This window comes from Lynx rufus, unplaced genomic scaffold (assembly GCF_022079265.1).
Source record: "Lynx rufus isolate CCGP_SWC_20201006 ecotype Redwood Valley unplaced genomic scaffold, mLynRuf1.p SCAF_1, whole genome shotgun sequence".
Classification (NCBI taxonomy): domain Eukaryota; kingdom Metazoa; phylum Chordata; class Mammalia; order Carnivora; family Felidae; genus Lynx; species Lynx rufus.
In genome coordinates, this window is record NW_025814823.1 from 199,524,420 (window position 1) to 199,544,971 (window position 20,552).

A 20,552-nucleotide genomic window follows, 5' to 3' on the forward strand; every position below is an offset into this window, starting at 1 on the left:
CCTTGATTTAGGTCTTTGCAAAATGGGGGAAATAATAGTGCCTAACAGAATTATGATAAAGATTAGTGTACAAACTGTTTAACGAAGAGACTGACAGGAGTATGTGCTTGATAACTCACAATGGATGACCTAAATGATTTAGCACATAGCAAGAGCATCTATTAACTTCTATTTTATAAAACCAATAGCGAATACAAAAAGATCTCCATCAATGAACTGATTATTTTCTTGGAGTCTTTGAATTCATAAGAATATAAAATCTTCATCTGAACCCCTCACAGTCATGAACGTGAAATCCTGGGCAGAGTTTAGTATGTAACACAATTCATTTGGATTCAAACTTCGAGATATAAAGTTCTAATTAAAGAAGAACTTCAGTAATGAGATTTATCAACTGCAATGTAATCTTGAATATCTCTAACCTAAGATAAAACAAGGGAATTTCTAAGACAGCATTATAACGATGATGGCTGGTAATTTATAAACAATTTTTCAGGGGAGCCTGGGTGGCTCAGTTGAGTGTCCGACTTGAGCTCAGGTCATGACCTCAGGTTCACGGGTTCGAGACCTACATTGGACTCTGTGCTGATAGCTCAGAGCCTGGAGCCTGCTTCTGATTCTGTGTCTCTCTCTGCCCCTTCCTGTTTGCTGTCTCTCAAAAATAAATAAACATTGTAATAATTTTTAACTATTTAATTCTATTTTATAAAATTTTATTTATTTTTGACAGAGTGTGAGTGAGCAAGAGGCAGAGAGTGTGGAGCCTGGAGCAGGGCTTGAACTCACAAACTGTGAGATCATGACCTGAGCTGAAGTCGGATGATTAACCAACTGAGCCACCCAGGAGACCATTATAAGCACTATTAACTTGAGAATGGCTATAAAGAACCAAGTGTAAAACTCAAATGTTGCTGTTGATTTCAAGCATTCTTTTTAATAGATGTTAAATACTGAAATTACCTAGAAGTATGATCACCTCAAACCTCCACTATATATAGGAAATATATTCACTTTGAGACTTAAAACAAACATTTAAAATAGACACCACAAAATGTATCTGTGATTAAAGGTCGAATTTATTAGGAGATTAAGAAATGTATTATACATGGACTATAAATACTGCACAGCTGACTTTATTCACAGTCAAGCACAGAAATATAGTCAGTGCCAACCTATTTTGTGGATACTCTTGTTCTTTTGTTCCAAGAAAAATTTGCACCGTAAGACTTGGACTTGGGTTTTGGAACCTTCTTCTCTTCAATGTCATAGCTCCACCCTAGAAAACAAAAACAAACCCACAGAAACAATTAAAGAGGATACCTCAAGAGCACAGCAAGCAGAAGCTAACTTTCATAAATTTAATGTTTATTTATCAGGAGTGCAGTTCAGCAACCTGAAATAAACTTAGTAATGTGTTCCCTTACAATCCTGTGCGATAAGAGGGTCCAATATATTGTCTGAAGATGATTTACCATATCTCAAAAGTGTGACCCATGATTTGACTTCTCCTTGCTCAATATTCCTAATTCAATTATCAATGGTTACATATTCGCATAAAATTTTCCATTTCTCCAACATTTAAGTCATTTAACATGTGACTTAATAACTGCAGTAGGGAGCATTAAGCAATATAACCTGTTTCACTGTTTTCTAAAAACGAGTGCCTTTACAACAGTTTGGATCTCACTGGAAGCAATACAGGAAACATAGTTATATACTTATTTATACAAATGACATAGTTGCAGCAGACCATAAAAGATTACTTGGTTCAGCTCTCTGGACTTTGACAGGCTACTGATTCAATACAAAAAAAATTTCAGCATTTGCTTCAAGTGCTATCTATTTAGAATCCCAGGGACATACTTGATAACAATGCACAATTTCTGCCCTCACCAAAGGCCCACTGGATCAGAATCTCTGGTAGGGGGCTGGGACTGTTTACTTCCATGTTTTCTGCTGTAAGTCCAATTCTTCAGTTCTTCTAAGGTATGGAGAACAACTATTCAACATGCTCCTTCTTGAAGATGTAATTAAGTCATCTTTCTATTCCCTAGTCTGAGAAACCTCTTTTACTTCATAAGATTCATTTTCCATACCTGTAATTTATTCTGAGGGCTTTTTTCAAATAACTCCTCTTGAAACATGTGACCCATGGCTGAATCATGTAGCCATGTATAAAATGCCCAAACTGAATAATACAGGTCTAATTAAGTAAACTTCTTGATCTTGTGAGTCATGAGTTCTAAGTGCCTCTTGGTGAGTATAGAATTTGCTGCCACAAAGCTTTCATTCAATAGCCCCTTAGAATGCAATTTTGCCACAAAAGTGAAGCCTATGAAAATCAAGTCATCAAAGTATATTACTACTATTGCCTATTTCAGTGTCCAAAAAGAGGAAATAATTAATAATTCCACTGCTAGAACTCCATCTTCCATGAAAGTCTACGTGCTATAAGGAAACTGAGAAGCAGGAAAGCAAATGTTAACAAATGGTTTAAAAATACAAATGAGGGGCACCTGGGTGGCTCAGTCAGTTGAGCATCTATCTGACTCTTGATTTCAGCTCACATCATGATCCCAGGGTCGTAGGGCTGGTTGTTGTGCTGTGCGCTGAGCATGGAGCCTGCTTAAGATTTCCCTCCCTCCCTCCCTCTATCTACCCACCCACCCACCCCCCCCCCCCCGCCTCTTGCCCCCTTCCCTGCTTTTGCTCTCTCTTTAAAAATACACATACAAATGAAACCTCAAAATCCAGGACACAAAATATTGATTCACTTGCTTAAACGTAACCTTACTTTCATAGGGTAAAGTTTTGAGTACTTTTTAATGTACTAAAACAGGAAAAAAAAAAATCAAAGCTAGGTCTTACTTTAAGAGGATCTGAACATTAACAAGTAGCTATTTGCATTTCAAAAAATGTACTAAGGGGCCTAAGAATAGTACCTACCTCATACGTTGTCATGAGGTTTAAACAAACTTACTCATGTGAAGTGCTCAGAAAACACCTGGCACTTAATCATTTACTGATTCTATGAAAAAGGTACTTTTCTAAAACTTTTATATGAATTAATATTATGTCCTTTATATAACTGAGGAAACTGAGGCACAGAGTGGTTAGGTAACCAGCACAAGCTCACTCAGGAAGGGACAGAATGAAGATTTGAACAAAGACAACCTGATTCTGGAGCCTGTGCCTTAACTAATACTGTGTCTCTTGTGTTTACAGAAAGCATATGATAAATGTTCAGCTATTCTTTCTCTCTCAGATTTACCTGCCAGTTTGTAGCTACACATTTTCTATATGAAGTATTAATGTAAATAAAACTTTCATCACACTGGAACCTAATAATTTTGAATTAACTATAGAAAGGAATTTGTAAGCAAATTAATACTGTAAACTGAGCATAACTTTAACATTATAAACTTCTCAAGCACCTCCTACATTAGCTAGCAAATGATGCTGTGAACTACAAAAAATACTCAATTCAATAAAGCAGGTATAATGATATTTACTCAGCATTTGCTATTCATTTAATGATTGCATACTCTGTGTCAGGGACTGTTTAGACACCAAAGGTAAAGCAGTGAATAAACTCCCAAACTTCTTTAAGTTAGAAGAGAAATTAATAAATGCACAGTATATTAGGTGCTAATACAGTAATAACTATGATAAAAAAAATACATATTATATGCTAACAAGCACTAAAGAGAAAACACTTTAGAGAGGGTGGACAGGGAAGACCTCCCTCCTTGAGAAGGTCACATGTGACTGAAGACCTGAAGGAGGTCGGAGAGTAAGGTGGAGGTCTGGGAAAGAGCTTGCAGGCAAAAAGAACAAGTACAAAGGCCTGGAGGCAGGAGTGAGTGTCCCTGGTATTCAAAATCCTGTGCTAAGTGCTTTCAATGTATTTTTATAGAGTTTTAAAACTGAGATCATAGGTTGATTAGGCATTATATATACACCCCGATTTTGTATTTAATCATGAGGAAAAATAAAACACAGGGAAGACAAACAAGCAGCGTAAAGCCACACGGCTAAGTGGCAAAGCCAGAGTTTTCACTGAGGTTGACTTTAAAACTATGCACCCAACCACAAAACCTTTTCTTTAGAAGCATCTTATAATTGCAATTTTTATCTATTTCACACCCATTTCCTTTCAATCTTTGTGATTTTGTGATATTTTTCCCCCTTGATTTTTAGAAATGTGTTGAAAAGACTGTTTCAAGAATGCCTGGAAAGTCTATGTCCCTCATACATGTCCCTCCATAGCCACCCAAGTTGTGGACAAAGGAAAAGGTTTCTAGAGAATTGTCTAGACTGTTGGTAAGTCACCTACCCAAGGCCTCCATGATCTCTTCTTGCCAAGCGATGGGTGAGAGTCCCTATGCTCCCTACTCTGTCCCCCTCCCCACCGCCTCTTCCCAACACACTCTCCAGTCCAATAAAGACATTATTATACACGGACAGATACCTGATAATTACTCTCTCATTTACATGGTTAATCTTTCAACCTTCAGGGAGAAAAAAATTTTTTTAATGCATCAGAATGCAGACATAGCTCTATTATCTGTTTCGTTCATGGAGTCTCAAAATGCTGTTAGGGTCACTGCAATGTGAGAAGACTGGGATTTTGTACACATGAAAGAACAACTGGTTTGGGTTTTCTCCTGGTAACTAAGGAGTGACCTGGCTCTTAGAAACTGTGAGCCAGATTATAGTTGCTGTTGATGGTGATAACAACAATAAATAGAAGTATCATTATAGGGATTGGAATGTGGATGGGCAAAACACCCTGGGAAAACAAACAAAAACACACATGGAAGAAACCAGCATTTGCTAACAGAGTCCATCTCTATGTTATTACTCTACCACAGCCACCTGTGATGTTAGGATATATAGGGGAAAAAGTCTGTTCTCACATTTTTCTGGGGAAGTAATTTTGTTCTCAAAGATGCACAAGCAACTAAGCTTCTCTGATTAAGTAAAAGGAAAGGGTTGGAGGAAATCTAATGATAACTCACAAGAGACTGAAACTCAAGTAAGAGTCTACATAAATCTCCTTTTGGATTTTCTATCCATCATGGAGAAGATATAGATCTGAAGCTGTGATGAAAATTTGCTCTTTTTTGGGGAACTCTATCAAGAGTCTGACCACAATTCCAAGCATCCTTCTCCCAAGTGTTTACCTTATAATGCCTGGATCAACAAATTTACTGGTTCCACTATACTTCATATGAGAATCTTTCCCAAGTTATTTATTATAATATTGTGATAATATGAAGGCTACTGGAGCAAGCAGTAAGGCTTAGCTTAAAAGATAACCATAAGAATAACACCACACTTGAAAGGGCATTAAACATTTGTACTTAATGGGTAAGGTACATGAATTATGCTCCTTTTCTACCTCCTTTTTGAAAGTTCTTGAAAAGAAAGAACAACAAACAGAACATAATATAACTTGCAAGAAATAGGACGTAAAAATTTAAGAATGGAATTCTATTTGTGAAATGTTTAAATTTCGGTAGGAATTTGCTTTTCAATACTCAGTTTTTTTTTTTAAAGAACTCAAACTTGAGTTTCTGAATGAGCTCATGGAAGTGAAAACACCTGCACTATCTGAAGAATGCTTATTCAAAATGAAGATGTAGTCTATCTATGACAGTGGTCCCAATATGTTGTTCCATTAGGACACTGAAAACCACTCCTTACTCTTCCCAGCTGTGCAACAGAAGATGATCAAAGCAACTGAGTCCAAAGCAGCTGCCCCAGGGATGGGGTAAGCTCCCAGGGCTGCCGTCACTTCCCACTGAGGAGAGCAGCCATATGGCACGGATTAACCACAAATCCAACCACCAGCACCTAAATGATGAGAAGCTGACTCCCTTTGCTGTTTCACACACTGGAATGCTTTCACAAAGATATTTTCATCTTTAAGCCCTAGTATCAGAGAAGTACCTCTGGCAAATACTCTAGTAAACATAAAATGTGACCTGTAATATCTCATGCTTAATTTCTTTTTTGGAAATATGCCCACTTATTTTGTTGATCTCCAGGCAGTGGTTGGGATACTCTACTTCCTATGATATGAATGTTTGGGGTAATCTTTCAAATGTACCTAAAAAAGCCCAAGGCCCCAAACTCAAAAACCAACCACATAAGGCCTCTGAACAAAACCAGACCACAACAATTAACTTGTGAATTCTATGTATGAGACATAAAAATTCCATTCAGTTTTATTTACAGAACCATTTTATTTATGGTCCAGTAATGCAAACTATTCATCGGTGCTTTTATTGCTTGTGAAATATGTTACCTCTAATAACTTTGGTTCAAGCCCTATAAAATGTCTTTCACCTGTAACAATCTAATCTCAAACCCTGACATTAGTTCGGAAGTGAACAGTTTAATGATTTTTCCTACTGTCCATTTGTGTGCAAAGCAAGAAGCACAACATAATTTGGCACAAACTGACATAACTGGCGGTCATTGCTAACAGAGGCATGGGATGAGAATAGCAAAGGCTTTGGGAAGCCAAAGAAGGTATGTTGATACTTGGAAGGTTTCAAAGTTCCTCACCAGGCTATGTACCCATATTATTATGCCTGAGTAAAAGCAAAGCATAAACTTTTCAAATATAATTTAAAAGAGGAGGGGGTTGATAGCCTTTGAGGAGTTTCACTTTAAAAGTCCCTCTACTTTGAAATTCCCTAGTACCTAATAAGTATTTGGGGGGCGGGGGAGTTCAGATTAATTTGAAAGTATCTTAGATCTTCTTTTAGAAAATATCATGGAGGAGAAATAACGTTGGGATACACTAGCAAAGCAATTCTGTCCACAAAAATTATATGAACTTATTTAAACAAGCAAATAAGGTAAAAATGTGAGGCACCTGAAATATTTATTAGATTAGTAACACCCTACACCTGCCACAGCTGCAACACCTCAAAATAAAATCCCACCTTTGATGTGATAGTCAATGACCCCCTTAAATTTTATCTTCTCAAATAATATAGTTGCTCTACAGTATTATTTTTATTTCCAAAGCAGTAATTGGAACCACATTATTCAGAATTTGCCACAAAACAAACTGGTTTGTGTTCCAAAAGTACATGTGAAAATCAGTCATTAGAAATTGAGAACACATTTTTTCTAGAAAAAGAAACTATATAACATTGGTAATAATATTTGGTAAATGTCCAAAACTCAATGAGATGTTAATGTCATCGGTTTGGGTATGGTCTGTGCATAGGAATTTCCAAATCCCATATTACACTAGGCACCTCACTAAGCCACCGTGTATATATAACACGACTGCCAAGAGAAAAATTATTTCAGACCTCCAACAGGAAATCTAAGTATCTCTCCCCCACCCCCTCCAACATGTCTATCTTTGTCTCTCAGGTGCCTCAACAGGTCAGGAGTCAAGCTGAATACTTCCCAGGCTACAAGACAGCCAGTACCTACGACTGGGGACTGAGAAGAAAGAGTTATGTAGAAAAAAACTGGGCTCCACCAGAAAATAATGTAGTATCTATAGTACACCAGATCTCAGCCCTGATCATGGTCTTTGAGTTATTCTGAAACCCTGTAAAATGTAGGTACAAACAGTCCTCATAATTTGTGGATTCTGTATTTGTGAATTTGCCTACTCACTAAAATTTACTTGTAACCCCCAAATCAATATTCATGATGCTTTCATGGTCATTAGTGACATGCACAGACCTTTAAAATTAGATTCACCCAACATACATGTTTCCAGCTGAGGTCAAGTAAGGTAATGTTCTGTGCCTTCTTGTTTCCAACCTCATATTGTAAACAAGTGTCCTTTTCGTGTTCTATTTACAGCCACATTGTTTGTATTTTTTTCCTTGAGGATTTTGCTGTTTAAAATGGCCCCACAAGTATAGTGCTTCAGTGCTTTCTAGTGTTCCTAAGCACAAAAAGGTTCTGATATGCCAGTATGTGTATTGGGTAAGCTTCACTCAGGCATAAGTTACAAGTGCTGTTGGCTATGAGTTCAATGTTCATGAATCAACGATATACATTAAATTAGGTGTTTTTAAACATCTGAATGGAATCACATTTTAAAAAGGTTACATATTGCTTGGCTAACAAAGTAGTGCGATCAGGGGCTTGCAGGAATTTAACTTTGTATTTTCCTAGGAGCAGTATTTCCGTATTTGCTAATTTAGTGTTTGCTGGGACTTTATAGATCATAACTATCATGAATAATGAACCAACTGTAATAGATACATAAATTCTGTCTGGTGACTCCACCCTACCCCCTCTGAAAAAAAAAAAGTCTGTTTCCATTTGTAATTCATCTCAAATTTCCTTTATATAAATTTGTGCCATATTGATTTTTCCTTTGAATTGGTTACAATATCTGCCTGGCTCCCTTATTTCATGACTAAAATAAATTTAAATAAATTTAAATAAATTTAAAAAATGTTCATTTATATCTATATTAGAGTCATGATTTTATCTTTTTCAGGAAATTCTTTTAACAATTTTGGAGGTCCCATTGAGACACCTAATAATAGATCCACCAACCAAAACACCAGAAGTTGCGTGCCTTATTTTAAGCGAAGGTATGTCTTTTCTTGGTAAATACAAGAGAACTTTGCTGACTCTCCATTTTTCTAATTTTAACTTTGCTCTCTACTATGTTTGGAAATTGGTTTTATGGTCTAATTATTTGATGATTCCCTTAAGTGAATTAATGGCTTTAGAGATCTATTCTCATTTTATTTATTTGTTTGTTTGTTTGTTTATGAGTTTGCAAGCATGAGTGGGAGGGGCAGAGACAGAGGAGATAGAGAATCCCAAGCAGGTTCCCTCCCCTCTGTCAGCACAGAGACCCATGTCAGGCAAGAATTGAAGAACTAGGAGATCCTGACCTGAGCCAAAATCAAGAGTAGAAAGTTTGAGTGAGCCACCTAGGTGCTCCTCTATTCTCATTTTAAATAGGGGGAGAAAAGACAGAAAATCTGGTTTGTTGGTCTTTGAGGTTTATTTGACTCAAACAAATGAAGAATTTATACTCACTTAGAAGAGAACAGCTGTTTAGTATGGACTAGTGAATTTCATAATTCTGTTAACTGTTAAACCACGACTGAAATTTTAGAACTGAAGTTGTAAGCTCTCTGTGACTATTAGTCTGTCTACATGTCTATTAATTCAGAAGGGCCTTTACCTCTCATATGTGTGGGCAATGTTTTTCTACCTCTACATGATATTAATGAATTAGATTACAAAAATCTCTTTTAGAGGCTCTGTTCTGATTGGCTTATAAAGAAAATTAAGTGCTTGTATAAGTATTCCTAAAAATCTTGGGGCACCTGGGTGGCTCAGTCAGTTAAGCTTCCGACTTTGGCTCAGGTCATGACCTCATGGTTCCTGAGTAGTTCCTGACTTCGAGCCCAGCATCAGGCTCTCTGCTGTCAGTGCAGAGTTCACTTCTGGATCCTCTGCCTGTCCCCACCCCTCTGCCCCTCCCCTGCTTGCTCTCTCTCTCTCTCTCTCTCTCTCAAGAAAATAAAAGAATTCTTAAAATTCTTAGAAAACAAGGAAATTCAACTTCTAAATAGTCTTAATGTGCTAGATTTTAAAAAGTTTTCTCCCCCCCCCAATTTATGTGAAAGAGAGAGACCACATGCAGCACAGAGAGAGGGAGAAAAAGAATCCCAAGCAGGCTCCATCCACAACATCAGCACAGAGCCCAACTGAGGGCTCAAACTCCTGAGCTGTGAGACTGTGACTTGAGCTGAAATCAAGAGTTGGGTGCTTGACTGACTGGGCCACCCAGGTGCCCCTGAAGACCTAAGGAACGTTTGTTTAAGAATTCAAGTTTAGGGGCGCCTGGGTGGCGCAGTCGGTTAAGCGTCCGACTTCAGCCAGGTCACGATCTCGCAGTCCGTGAGTTCGAGCCCCACGTCAGGCTCTGGGCTGATGGCTCAGAGCCTGGAGCCTGTTTCCGATTCTGTGTCTCCCTCTCTCTCTGCCTCTCCCCTGTTCATGCTCTGTCTCTCTCTGTCCCAAAAATAAATAAACGTTGAAAAAAAATTAAAAAAAAAAAATAAACGTTAAAAAAAAAATTAAAAAAAAATCTTTAAAAAAAAAAAAAAAAAAGAATTCAAGTTTAGATTAACATAGGTGAATCTGGGGTGCCTGACTGGCTTGGTTGGAAGAGCGTGCCAGCCTCGATCTCTGGGTTGTGAGTTTCAGCCCCATGTTGGGTGTAGAGAATAAAAAAAAATTTAAAAAAATATATATTGATGAATCTTTGGCAAACAAGACAAATTTAATAATTTTGATTTAATAAAAGAAGCTATGTTTTCTTTAATAGTGTTAAATATAACGCATAGATCTTTATTCTACCTTGATACATTCTTTGTGAGCTTATATAAATTTACTGATCGAATAAGCTAGTATTACTTCTGCTTAATGTTTATAATCCTAAAACATATAAATCTGTGTTTATCCAAAATGATTCATTATTCTGGTAATTTTAACAGTAATAGTTTTGTAGTATGTCACATTGAAACTTAACTTCCAGGGGCACCTAGGTGGCTCGTTGTTATGTGAATTTCTACGTTTTGCTAGTTTACAAAAATACTGGTGTGTAACAGTTTTCAATGATCTCTCAGTTTTCTCTATGAAATCCAAGTAACTTTCATTAAAAGATACAATTAATATACATGAATCAAATTCTACTAGGAGCGGTAGTGGCAGAGTTGCAACTTGGTATGCAAGGTAATGAGATGTGTTTCTGTTTACCAATGGAAAAAGAGAACAGTTAGTATAGAGGCTGCTTTTAGGCAACCAACTTGAACACTGGAAACCTGATCAAGGCAAAACCGCCCACAGCTACCACAGGGCTGAATGCAAACAGGCTCCCTAAGTGACCCACATCTAAATAGCCACAGGCCCTAACTGACCAATTACAACCAGGCACAGTTCTGAAGATTACCAAAAAAGGGAAAATTCTATATTCCTTCACTCTGTCCTGTAACTGTGGCCCCTCACCACCACCGCCTAGGAGACAGTCTCTCCTTCGCTGTCCTGCCTGCTGCTCCCTTGAAGTGTATTCAATAAACTTCTGTTCTGCCTTGGGTGAATTCTTACACCGCTTGCACCACTGGCCTCTGCCTGATTGGGTTGCCCCACATTTGATGACCTCCCCATCTGATCCGGTCCCCTCACAGTTAGGTCCTAAAGTAAATAACTGTTCCAGAATGAGAAAGAAAATGGTGAAGGACATAACCTGAATGAATACAGAAAGTTATATAAGATTTGTAAAAAAAAAAAAAAAAAACAAACAACAAAACCCCACTTTTATTTGCCTTACATGTCTAAAAAATAAGTCTGAAAAGCTATGAAACGTTTACAATCTTCACAAAGTTTGCTAAGTTTTGGTAGGCTTATTTCATTAGTTCACTGTTCCCTGCCTCAACATGAAGGGTTAATTCTTTTTGTCTCATCTGCCTAGATTTCAAAGGTTCTGTGGTTTACCACAATAACCTTATATGTTTTACACATATGAACCCTATATGCTTTACGTCCTTGATGACTTCTGTGAGAGCTCAGGTTTTTTACAGCTACGTTACCTTTTATGTTTGTAAGTTTTTTTTTTAATGTTTATTTACTTCTGAGAGAGAGAGAGAGAGAGAGAGAGAGCGCGCGCGCATGAGTGGGGAGGAGCAGCGAAAGAGAGGGAAACACAGAATCTGAAGCAGGCTCCAGGCTCTGAGTTGTCAGCACAGAGCCCAACCTGGGGCTCGAACCCACCAACCAGGAGATGGTGACCTGAGCTGAAGTCAGATGCCTAACCGACTGAGCCACCCAGGCGCGCTTATGTTTGTAAGTTTTATCCTCACTCTGAAGTGAGCAGCCAAGTACTGTTTGTCTGGCACCCATGATCCTATTCCTATCCTAAGTGTGCAAATCTACAGACATTTTGTTTTTTGCCTCCTCAAAATAAAAAAGCCTAAATGTTAAACTAAAACATTCAGATTATCTTTGTACCTAAAACTATCTTTGAGATTCCCCAGAGGGCCTCTGGAAGATCACAAAGATGTATTCTTTCAACCTTGTGAAAAGACAGGAAATAACTAGGTTTATTTGACACGTTATTATTGATGAGTAGCATTACAAGAATTATCAAGTCAGAAGAGATGCTTAACCCTCCTGAGGTTAAATGTGTATGGGTAAAATATTATTAATATAAATATTTCACAAATTTATGCTATATGCTAAGTATAGGTTCTCAGTGCCCTCACTGTCCATGCTGTGTTACTTATCAGATACAATTTCAGTTTTCTTTAAAAATAGCAACTTGTGGGGGCGGGGGGCACATGGTGGCTTAGTCGGCTAAGCATCCCACTTAGGCCCAGGTCATGACCTTGCAGTTCATGAGTTTGAGACCCACATCAGGGTCTGGTGCTGACAGCTCAGAGCCTGGAGCCTGCTTCCTATTCTGTGTCTCCCTCTATGCCCCTGCCCCACTGACACTCTGTCTCTCAAAAATAAACATTAAAGAAATAATAATAACAACTTTGTTGCATCTTCCTTAGTTTGGAAATCCTATCTCCTAAGGTTAGTATATGTAAATCAGGAATCCTATCACTTATCAATGGTGTTTTATTAATACACAAATGCTTAGGACCTACCCCAGACTTACTGAATCTCTTTACTTGATTTTCTTGATATACTTTTGGTATATTACTATAATGTTTGGTGCATTCAGGAAATATATCTCAGGATTATTATATTTCTCTGGAAGTATTATGTTCATCCATTTTTATAAATTAGATGCACATTCACTGTCTTTGAAAAGAGTCTTTAATATTGTTTACAGATATTTTGTCTACAACATTTTTGGTATGACTTTAAGTTGCATTACCCTTGTTACAAATATTTCACTTCTGAAATTTACCAGTAATGTTAACTACGGCCATCTTAAGTCTTTTATCATTTATGGATAGATTGTTTTGTTTCACTCTGATGCTTCCCTGAAAGCTCCTGAAATCAGTTACAGGCCTGAGTGCTTTGTCTTCAACAAAGAGAGACTGCCTCAGAGCTCTGTGAAGGACTGTTATTCCTGGCTTTAGGCTTCTGATGGCATAAATAATTATAAGACCAGACCAGTGGACTAAGTCAACATTTCCAGAACTCTAGTTGAGCACCAGATAAATTAATGATCCAGTGAAACAAAAATTAACTATATAGGACTGAATGCACTGATAGGGCCTAAAATGTTCTATTTTCTGGACATTTAAGGAAGTCCTTTCCCTTTCTTCTGAGGTATCTACAATTTAGTAGACTGTTTTGTAAACTAAAATTTATATCATTCTTAAATGACAGGAGTCTCCCTGAATGACCCCTACAGAATTTGGGAACTCTTATTAAATATTCCTATATTCATGGTAATACAGTTATTTGTACATGTTCAATATGTCCTTTTTATTAGAACATTAGTGTAAACAATGGTTATGCAATGAAGGTTTTACCTCAATCGACGTATTTGACAATGATGCTCATTTAATCAGATATGACCAGACACTTTAAAAGAACTAAAGTTGACTTTATGAGGCCAATGCTTACAAACTCCTTCCAGGAAAAGTGGCCTGGCACCAGGCTTACAAAGTTCCCCAAGGTAGTAAAGAACCTTATTCTGAGGACCCTAGGATATTTTGAGGACCTTGAGAAGGGAGAAAGAATTTGCCTAAATTAATAGGCATCACACAGAAGAAATCTGGTTGCTAGTTATTGGCTGTGAAAAGTCTAATCTGAGATTCCTTATGAAAAATTTCACAGCAAAGCAAACTTACAAAAGCTTACATGGTAAAGAGCAGAACTGCTGCCCCCAAAAATGCCTTTTTGGCATAAGGATTATTTTGAGCTTGTTATTTTTCAGAAGCAGTAAAATCTCTGAAAATGAAGAAATTGGCCTTTTGTGAGGGACATTTACATTTATAAGGGAAATCTCCATTTGTAAAGGTGCCTCCCACTCAGTACTAGGAAGAGGAGGAGGACTAAAACTTGGGAAACTCACCAATGGAGAAGTCTTGAAATTAAATCTGCATAACAATTAAACCCTTGTTTATGGTGCTTTGCCTGATAACCTCCAAACTCACTCTCCCTAGCACCGCCCCCCCCATCTTTTGTCTTTAGCTGGAGATAATACTTAAGGTGGTGGCAATGGCCATTTTGGAATTACTCAGTGTTCCTGGGTATATAGGAGGTATAAATGTTATTAAATTTGTTTGTTAATCTTTTCATTATGGGGGGGGGCGGAGTCTCAACCAAGAACCTAGAAAGTTAGAGGAAAAATTATTTTTCCTCTCCTATTGTGGCAAATTAGGCATTCTTGCTACACATAAATAAATAATCAGGTCATTTATTAGCCCAACATTTTGTGATCATAATCTTTCTTTATACTTTTTTTAATCGTAAAAGGGGAAGAGTGGAAACAAATTCTGTTTCAGTAGAAAATGGCATTATCTATAGCATGCCCTCCCTACCCCTTCCAGGTTAACAGATTCCAGCTTAATTCCTTGTCTTTCGGCTATTTTATTTCTTTTTAAATTGTATGATAGATATGCAAATTATGTCGTGTCCTACTGGTGGTGATTTAATTAACTCCCCTCCCCCAAAAAACCTCCATCTGTCTCTATTTGCATTCCTTTTTTCTACATACTTTGTGCTGTTTTGACTTTTTGAACTGGTTATAACATCTACCTACTTCCTTTATATCACATGATAAAATGAATCCTTTAACAAGAACTTTTGTATCTGTAGGAGTCATGATTCCTAGCTTTCAAAACAAAGGCATCTTTTAACAGATGTGTGGATGTGAGGTTGAGACCCTCATTCGAAGGTTTAAGTTAGGTGGAAGTCCAGACTTTGCTGATGGGGTCTACTTCTGGGATAATTCTAAATCCTACCTCCTTATTTTCCTGAATCAAGGGCTCGACCTGTCTACTTCCTCCCCTGTTCTACCTTCTATTACTTTGGAGACAGCTTTTCCTCTCCAACAGACCCACTGTGGACAGAATGCAGTTTCACAGTTTATCCTCTATCCTCCTGCTCCTGAAAGAAACCCTCCACTATTTTGAGAATTTCAAAGAGTTTTTATAGCTAACAACAATGAGAAAAACACAGGGGGTAAAATGACCTACCAGAGGAAAGTCACAAAGTTTCAAATCAGATCAAACAGGGAAAAGGCCATTTCTGGTTTTCATTAGCATGTAAATGGTGGTAGATCCTAGTCTTCGACCATTTTTCCACAACTATCTTACTCCTCCTCTCTCTGTGATGCAGCTTCCTTCTCCTCCCCGCCTTCGACCACCTCAGGAAACACCAGGAAAAGACAAAAGCCACAATGGGTGAGAAAGGTGGGTCTTTTCAGTACACAAAGAACTAAAGTAAGGTTCATCTACATTTCAGAGGAAACCCCAGATACTCTTTTCTCTTTTTACAAAGAAAGGTTATCTTTGAAGAGTTCCTCTGGAGTATTTGCTGAGCTCAAAGAGGAGACCTTCAGGATGAGGCCTTGGGGTTAAACCCAAGACACCCAGGGTATTTATATTTCCTTTACTTAGTGTGTATGTTGGGGGAGGTTGAGAAGTAAGATTTGGCAAAGGGGAAGGTAAGGAGAAGAGGGGAAGCCACAGGGAGAATAGTATTCGGTCTCTTCTCCTTTCCCACTCCCTAATTCCACAGAACTTTGAAGAAGTGAGGTATGGTAAGAAGAGAGACCTAAGCAAAACAGAAGCGGGGGTCGGGGGGTGGTAGTTATAGGAGTTATTAAAAGCAGGAAGAAGAGAGCTTCTTTTAGTCTCAGAAATATATTCTTATATAAAAAGATGAACCTGCACAGTACCTTATTTGGTTAAGAAACTGAAAATAGGCGATTAATGGGATTTTGTGGTATACTCTTGGTCTCTTTTAGCTACTTTATTTCATCATTATATTATGTGTAACATAAGATTTCCACTTATCCTTCATACTGGGTAAGAGTAAAGAATAGAACTATATTTCTTCAATATAAAATGTGAAATCCTCAAAGTTGGATAAGGTTTTCTTATTTCTTATATTAACTATAGAATATAAGTAAAATATTTAGAATCTGTATACTGATGTGGAGAACAAGGCAAAAGAAAAAAATTACAATTCCTTAAAACTTACAACCCACTGACAAGTACTTGGGACAGGCAGGGTGACCTTCCTCCAGGAACTCAACTGCCTTAATGTTAATACTTTGCTAGAAACAAAAGGCAACCTTAGCTTGACATTACCCCGACCTCCAGGATACTGTAAAAATCTCTTTGGAAACTTCCTTTATCTCTATAACCCCAAGATATATGTTAGCAATCATCCTCCAAGCATAAGGCCTACTGATACACGTCTGAAGGGTCTCAAGGCTTAAGTTTTTACTAGACAATAGTAAATGACCTTTTCCTAACAGCAGCCCCTCAAGGTCTTAGAAATCTTGTTTCCAAATTCCTCAGAGGCTTATGCTATCCTGAGCCCCCTCCCAACTTGAAAGTGCAGCTATTTCTGCCCATGGGTCCTATTTCCCTGCTTTAATAAAACCACCTTTTTGCACCAAAGACATCAAGAATCTTTGATTATTCGTTCCCGAACCCCAATATTTTCACATCATATAACAGTGTATATTCTGTATACTGCTAAATACTATAGATTAGTGCTGTCCAATAGAAACAATGTAAATCACATATAATTTTTTTTGAACACCAGAACTTTAATGATTGTAAGGAGTGATAAAATTTGATACAGGTTATAATGATATTATATTTGATTTTTCAAGGTTAGTGAAATTATACCTACATTAATAATTCTGAATGTCCTATAGGTACATTAGGAAGTATCTAAAATAAGGCAAATATAATGGAGTTTAATTAACAAGTTCTCAACTATTATGATAGCTTTCAGAATAGCAAAGTATGTAATTGACCAAGTTGAATGAACATTTCTTTTTGATTTATATATAAGAGATACAAAAGAAAATAATATACATTTCCTGAGTATATCTATCTATAAGCCTCCCATATAAGACTTCTGTAGATAATCCTGCCTGATTGTCCACTACACCCATGCTTATCTCAAGCTACAAGGCTCTGCATGACTCTTGTCTACCCCCTATGTCTCATTTCCTGGAATTCATGTCCTCACTCTGCCCTAGCTGATTCTTCTAGTTCCTTGATGCACTCTTTTCTACCTCAGAACAGATTATTTCTCTCCTGCTCTAGATCCTACTTTTCCAAATCTTACGCCTGAAAGGCCATTCAGGGAAGTCTCATCACTCTTTTTCTTTTTCTTTAAATCATCATTGATTTTTGCTGTCCATGTTTTCAGAGCTTCCTTCCTTCTTTGGTGCCTAAACTGGGTTCCATGGAGAGAGAGAGAAAAGTACCTGTTCAACAAGTCTGTCACACTTTGAATCCTGGTAGGTATATTGTGCCTCTGATCTGAAAGACAGAACTTCAGTAGTTCTAATAACTTTTGACGCTTAACCAAGAGGGCTCAAGCCCAGTCCATATGGCAGAAATGTAAATGGATGCATATGGTTGGTATATCACTTCCTGTATCATCCTCTTTTTATTTTCCACAGATGAATTTTCTCATTGAAAGCACCTTCTGAATCTGGCTATGAAACAAAAACTTCTGAGCATATGAATGAAGTTCTGTATTTTCTGGGGACTAAACATGGATTTTCTGTAGTAGCTAATGAACACTATTTTATCATTCCAGATTTTCCTGAATCTAATCACCTAAGCAATATTCACACTCCTTTAAGAAGCCAACATTGACAAAACATTGGAGCTGATGTGAGTTTTGGATTATTCTTCCTTTTTTACTAGCTCATGTTTATAGTCACTCCAATAGGATAGGGATGCAAGCATATAAACAGGTTATCTGGTTGAATCACATATATTCTAAAATTTTCAGTTTGTTTATTTAAGTAATCTTTACACCCAATGCAGGGCTTGAACTCATGAGCCCGAGATCAACAGCTGCATGTTCTTCTGACTGAGCCAGCCAGGTGCCCCAGTATAACTTTAAGCTTTCTAGTAGCCACTTTAACAAATGACTAAAGAAATAGAAAAAAAAAAAAAAAAAAAGAAAGAAAGAGGTAGAATTTATTTCAATCCTCTTTTCCTACCCCAATACATAATCAATATAAAAACTTAGATATTAACACCAAGTCTTTGAAATACAGGGAATATTTTACACTTACAGCACATTTTAATTTGCACAAGACACATTTCAAGTGCTATACAGACACATATGTGGCTACCATATTGGACAGTGCTGACCTAATGATTAAGATCTACTAGCAGCATAGTATAAAAAATACTGCACTTGAAATTTAGGAACTCGGGCTCTATCAGTTAAGAGCTATGTGATTGATCTGGTCTTGTTTTATTAACTTCTAGGCCTCTATATCCTTAAAAAAGAGTTTAGAACAAATAACACACACCTTGGAAAACAGCTCTAACGTTATGAAATCATCATCTTAAGTACACTGGGATATACTTAAGTTTATCCATTAATAAACTCAGGATAAGCTCCAAATTAGAAAAACATTGGTTGTATTTTACCAACACATCAGAATATAAGAGATTGTTAATCATTCTACTACAATTTCCTTTCTCCAGATTTCTAGTTACAGGGAATTAATTATAATAAAAGGCATAACAAGTAGCCAAATAAAAGTGATTTACAGAAAAGTTAAAACATGATTTGGAGAACAATTTATAAGACATCCAAATGTATAGTTCAAACTCACCAATATTTATTGAGCACATTAAAAGATGAGTGGAACTGGATGTTTTTTCCCATGTAGGTGCTTATAATCCAGGATAAAATATTAAGTTTGATAAAATATTAACAGTCTGAGTACAAGGACAGGCCTTATTTAACTACTGATCCCCAGACCAGCCACCAGTGCCAGCAACAATAGCGTGTGATGGAATGCAACACAAAAGATACAAAACAGTACTATAAAAGCTGTAAGAAAGGAATAAATCATTGTGGGAGTTAAAAGGAAGAGAGAAAGTTTATCCAGTAGGGGGTGGGAGATGGAGGTGGGAAAGGAAAATAAGAAAAGGGACCGAGAAAGAGTTAATGTTTAAACTATATTTTGAAGGCTAGATCCCAGTTCTTGACAGCAATAAGTATGAGAAAGGGAACAGCATGAGTCAGGTCATAGATGAGAGAAAGGATCTAGCAAGCCTGGCGATAAGGGCAGAAAGAAGAATTGGGACACAGTAAAAGAAAGCTAGGTCAGTGCTCCAGTGATGTTAGTGCTTACATTGTGAACTTTAAATTATCAGCTGAGAAGCATATTTCTTAAGCACAGGCCCTACACGATGTCTGAATAAAGAATATTTTGGATTTAGAAAACGTCACAGAGGAAAGGGTGTTGGCATTCAGACAGTGCGTGTGTGTAATGGTTTGGACCATGGGTCAATAACTATTTTCTGCAAATGGCCAAAAACAAAATATTTCTAGACTTTGGGGGCCATATGGTCTCCATTACAACTCTTTAACTGCTCTTCAGCTGCAATAGTAAAGACAATACATAAATGAATGGCTACGACTGTGTTCAAATAAAACTTGCTCATTCACTTATAGGTATTATGACCTTGTTAGCTAACGTTACTTAATGTCTCTAAAACCTCAGTTTCCTTGATCTACAAAATGGGGATAATAACTGTTCATGCTTCATAGAGTTGCGGGAGGATCAAATGAGAAGGATGAAAAGCACTAAGCATAGTGACAAACGCATGCCTTATTAGCTTTTGTGATGATGATACTCATTACCTGAGTCTGAAATATAATTAGAAGGCATTAAAAATGGTTTCTAGGAAGCAAATGAATCTGGAAATCTTGTTCCTCACTGTACTCATTCTCTACAATACAATCTTTTACGTCAAAGACATTGATGGTCATGACTTTTCTTAAAACCACTTAAAAGTAACGGAAACAAAACTAAGAATGGGATGAAGCGTATAGGTTGTTCATTTTTGGAATAGTCCCTGAGTATATAAACTAACCTCCTATTTCTAGATATGCCCAAAAGGCAAACATTTAATAGGATACACTTTGCCAGGTTTTTTTTGTTTATTCATATCAACAAAAACACATTTTCCCCCTAGAGCATATAATGAATAAGGTACTGGGCTAAAAAGTAAAGAGACATAACCTTATGTCTATAGGCTTTGTGCATTACCCATCCAACTTCTCATTTCAAAGATGAAGATATATGTTTATCAAAAGTATAGTGAAACATGACTTGCTCAAGATCTCCTGTGAAGCTGACAGTTATGGAATGAGAATCCTAATTACCAGCCTCTTAATCCAATAGTCTTTACATATTAGTGCTTCTAAACCATTTCTTCTTAATGTTGTTACTAACCAGAACATTGGTTCACTCAACCTTCACCAGCATTAGTTCACAATGGAATGATGTTAGGTGTGGGAGGAGAGGGGATCCATTTGTATGTCCCCACCATTATCCA

General features: G+C 37.2%; 1 protein-coding gene across 2 annotated transcripts in view; it reads right to left on the reverse strand.

The window, feature by feature from the left end:
* Nucleotides 1–1,058: 1,058 nt before the first annotated feature.
* The window catches only part of NDUFS4 (NADH:ubiquinone oxidoreductase subunit S4), a 111,425-nt gene continuing 91,931 nt past the window's right edge, over nucleotides 1,059–20,552 (reverse strand). For both annotated transcript variants that reach the window (XM_047092650.1, XM_047092659.1), the window contains exon 5: nucleotides 1,059–1,276. In XM_047092650.1, the coding sequence (XP_046948606.1) occupies nucleotides 1,173–1,276 (104 nt within the window). In that variant the 3' untranslated portion in view covers nucleotides 1,059–1,172. The remainder of the gene's footprint in view (nucleotides 1,277–20,552) is intronic.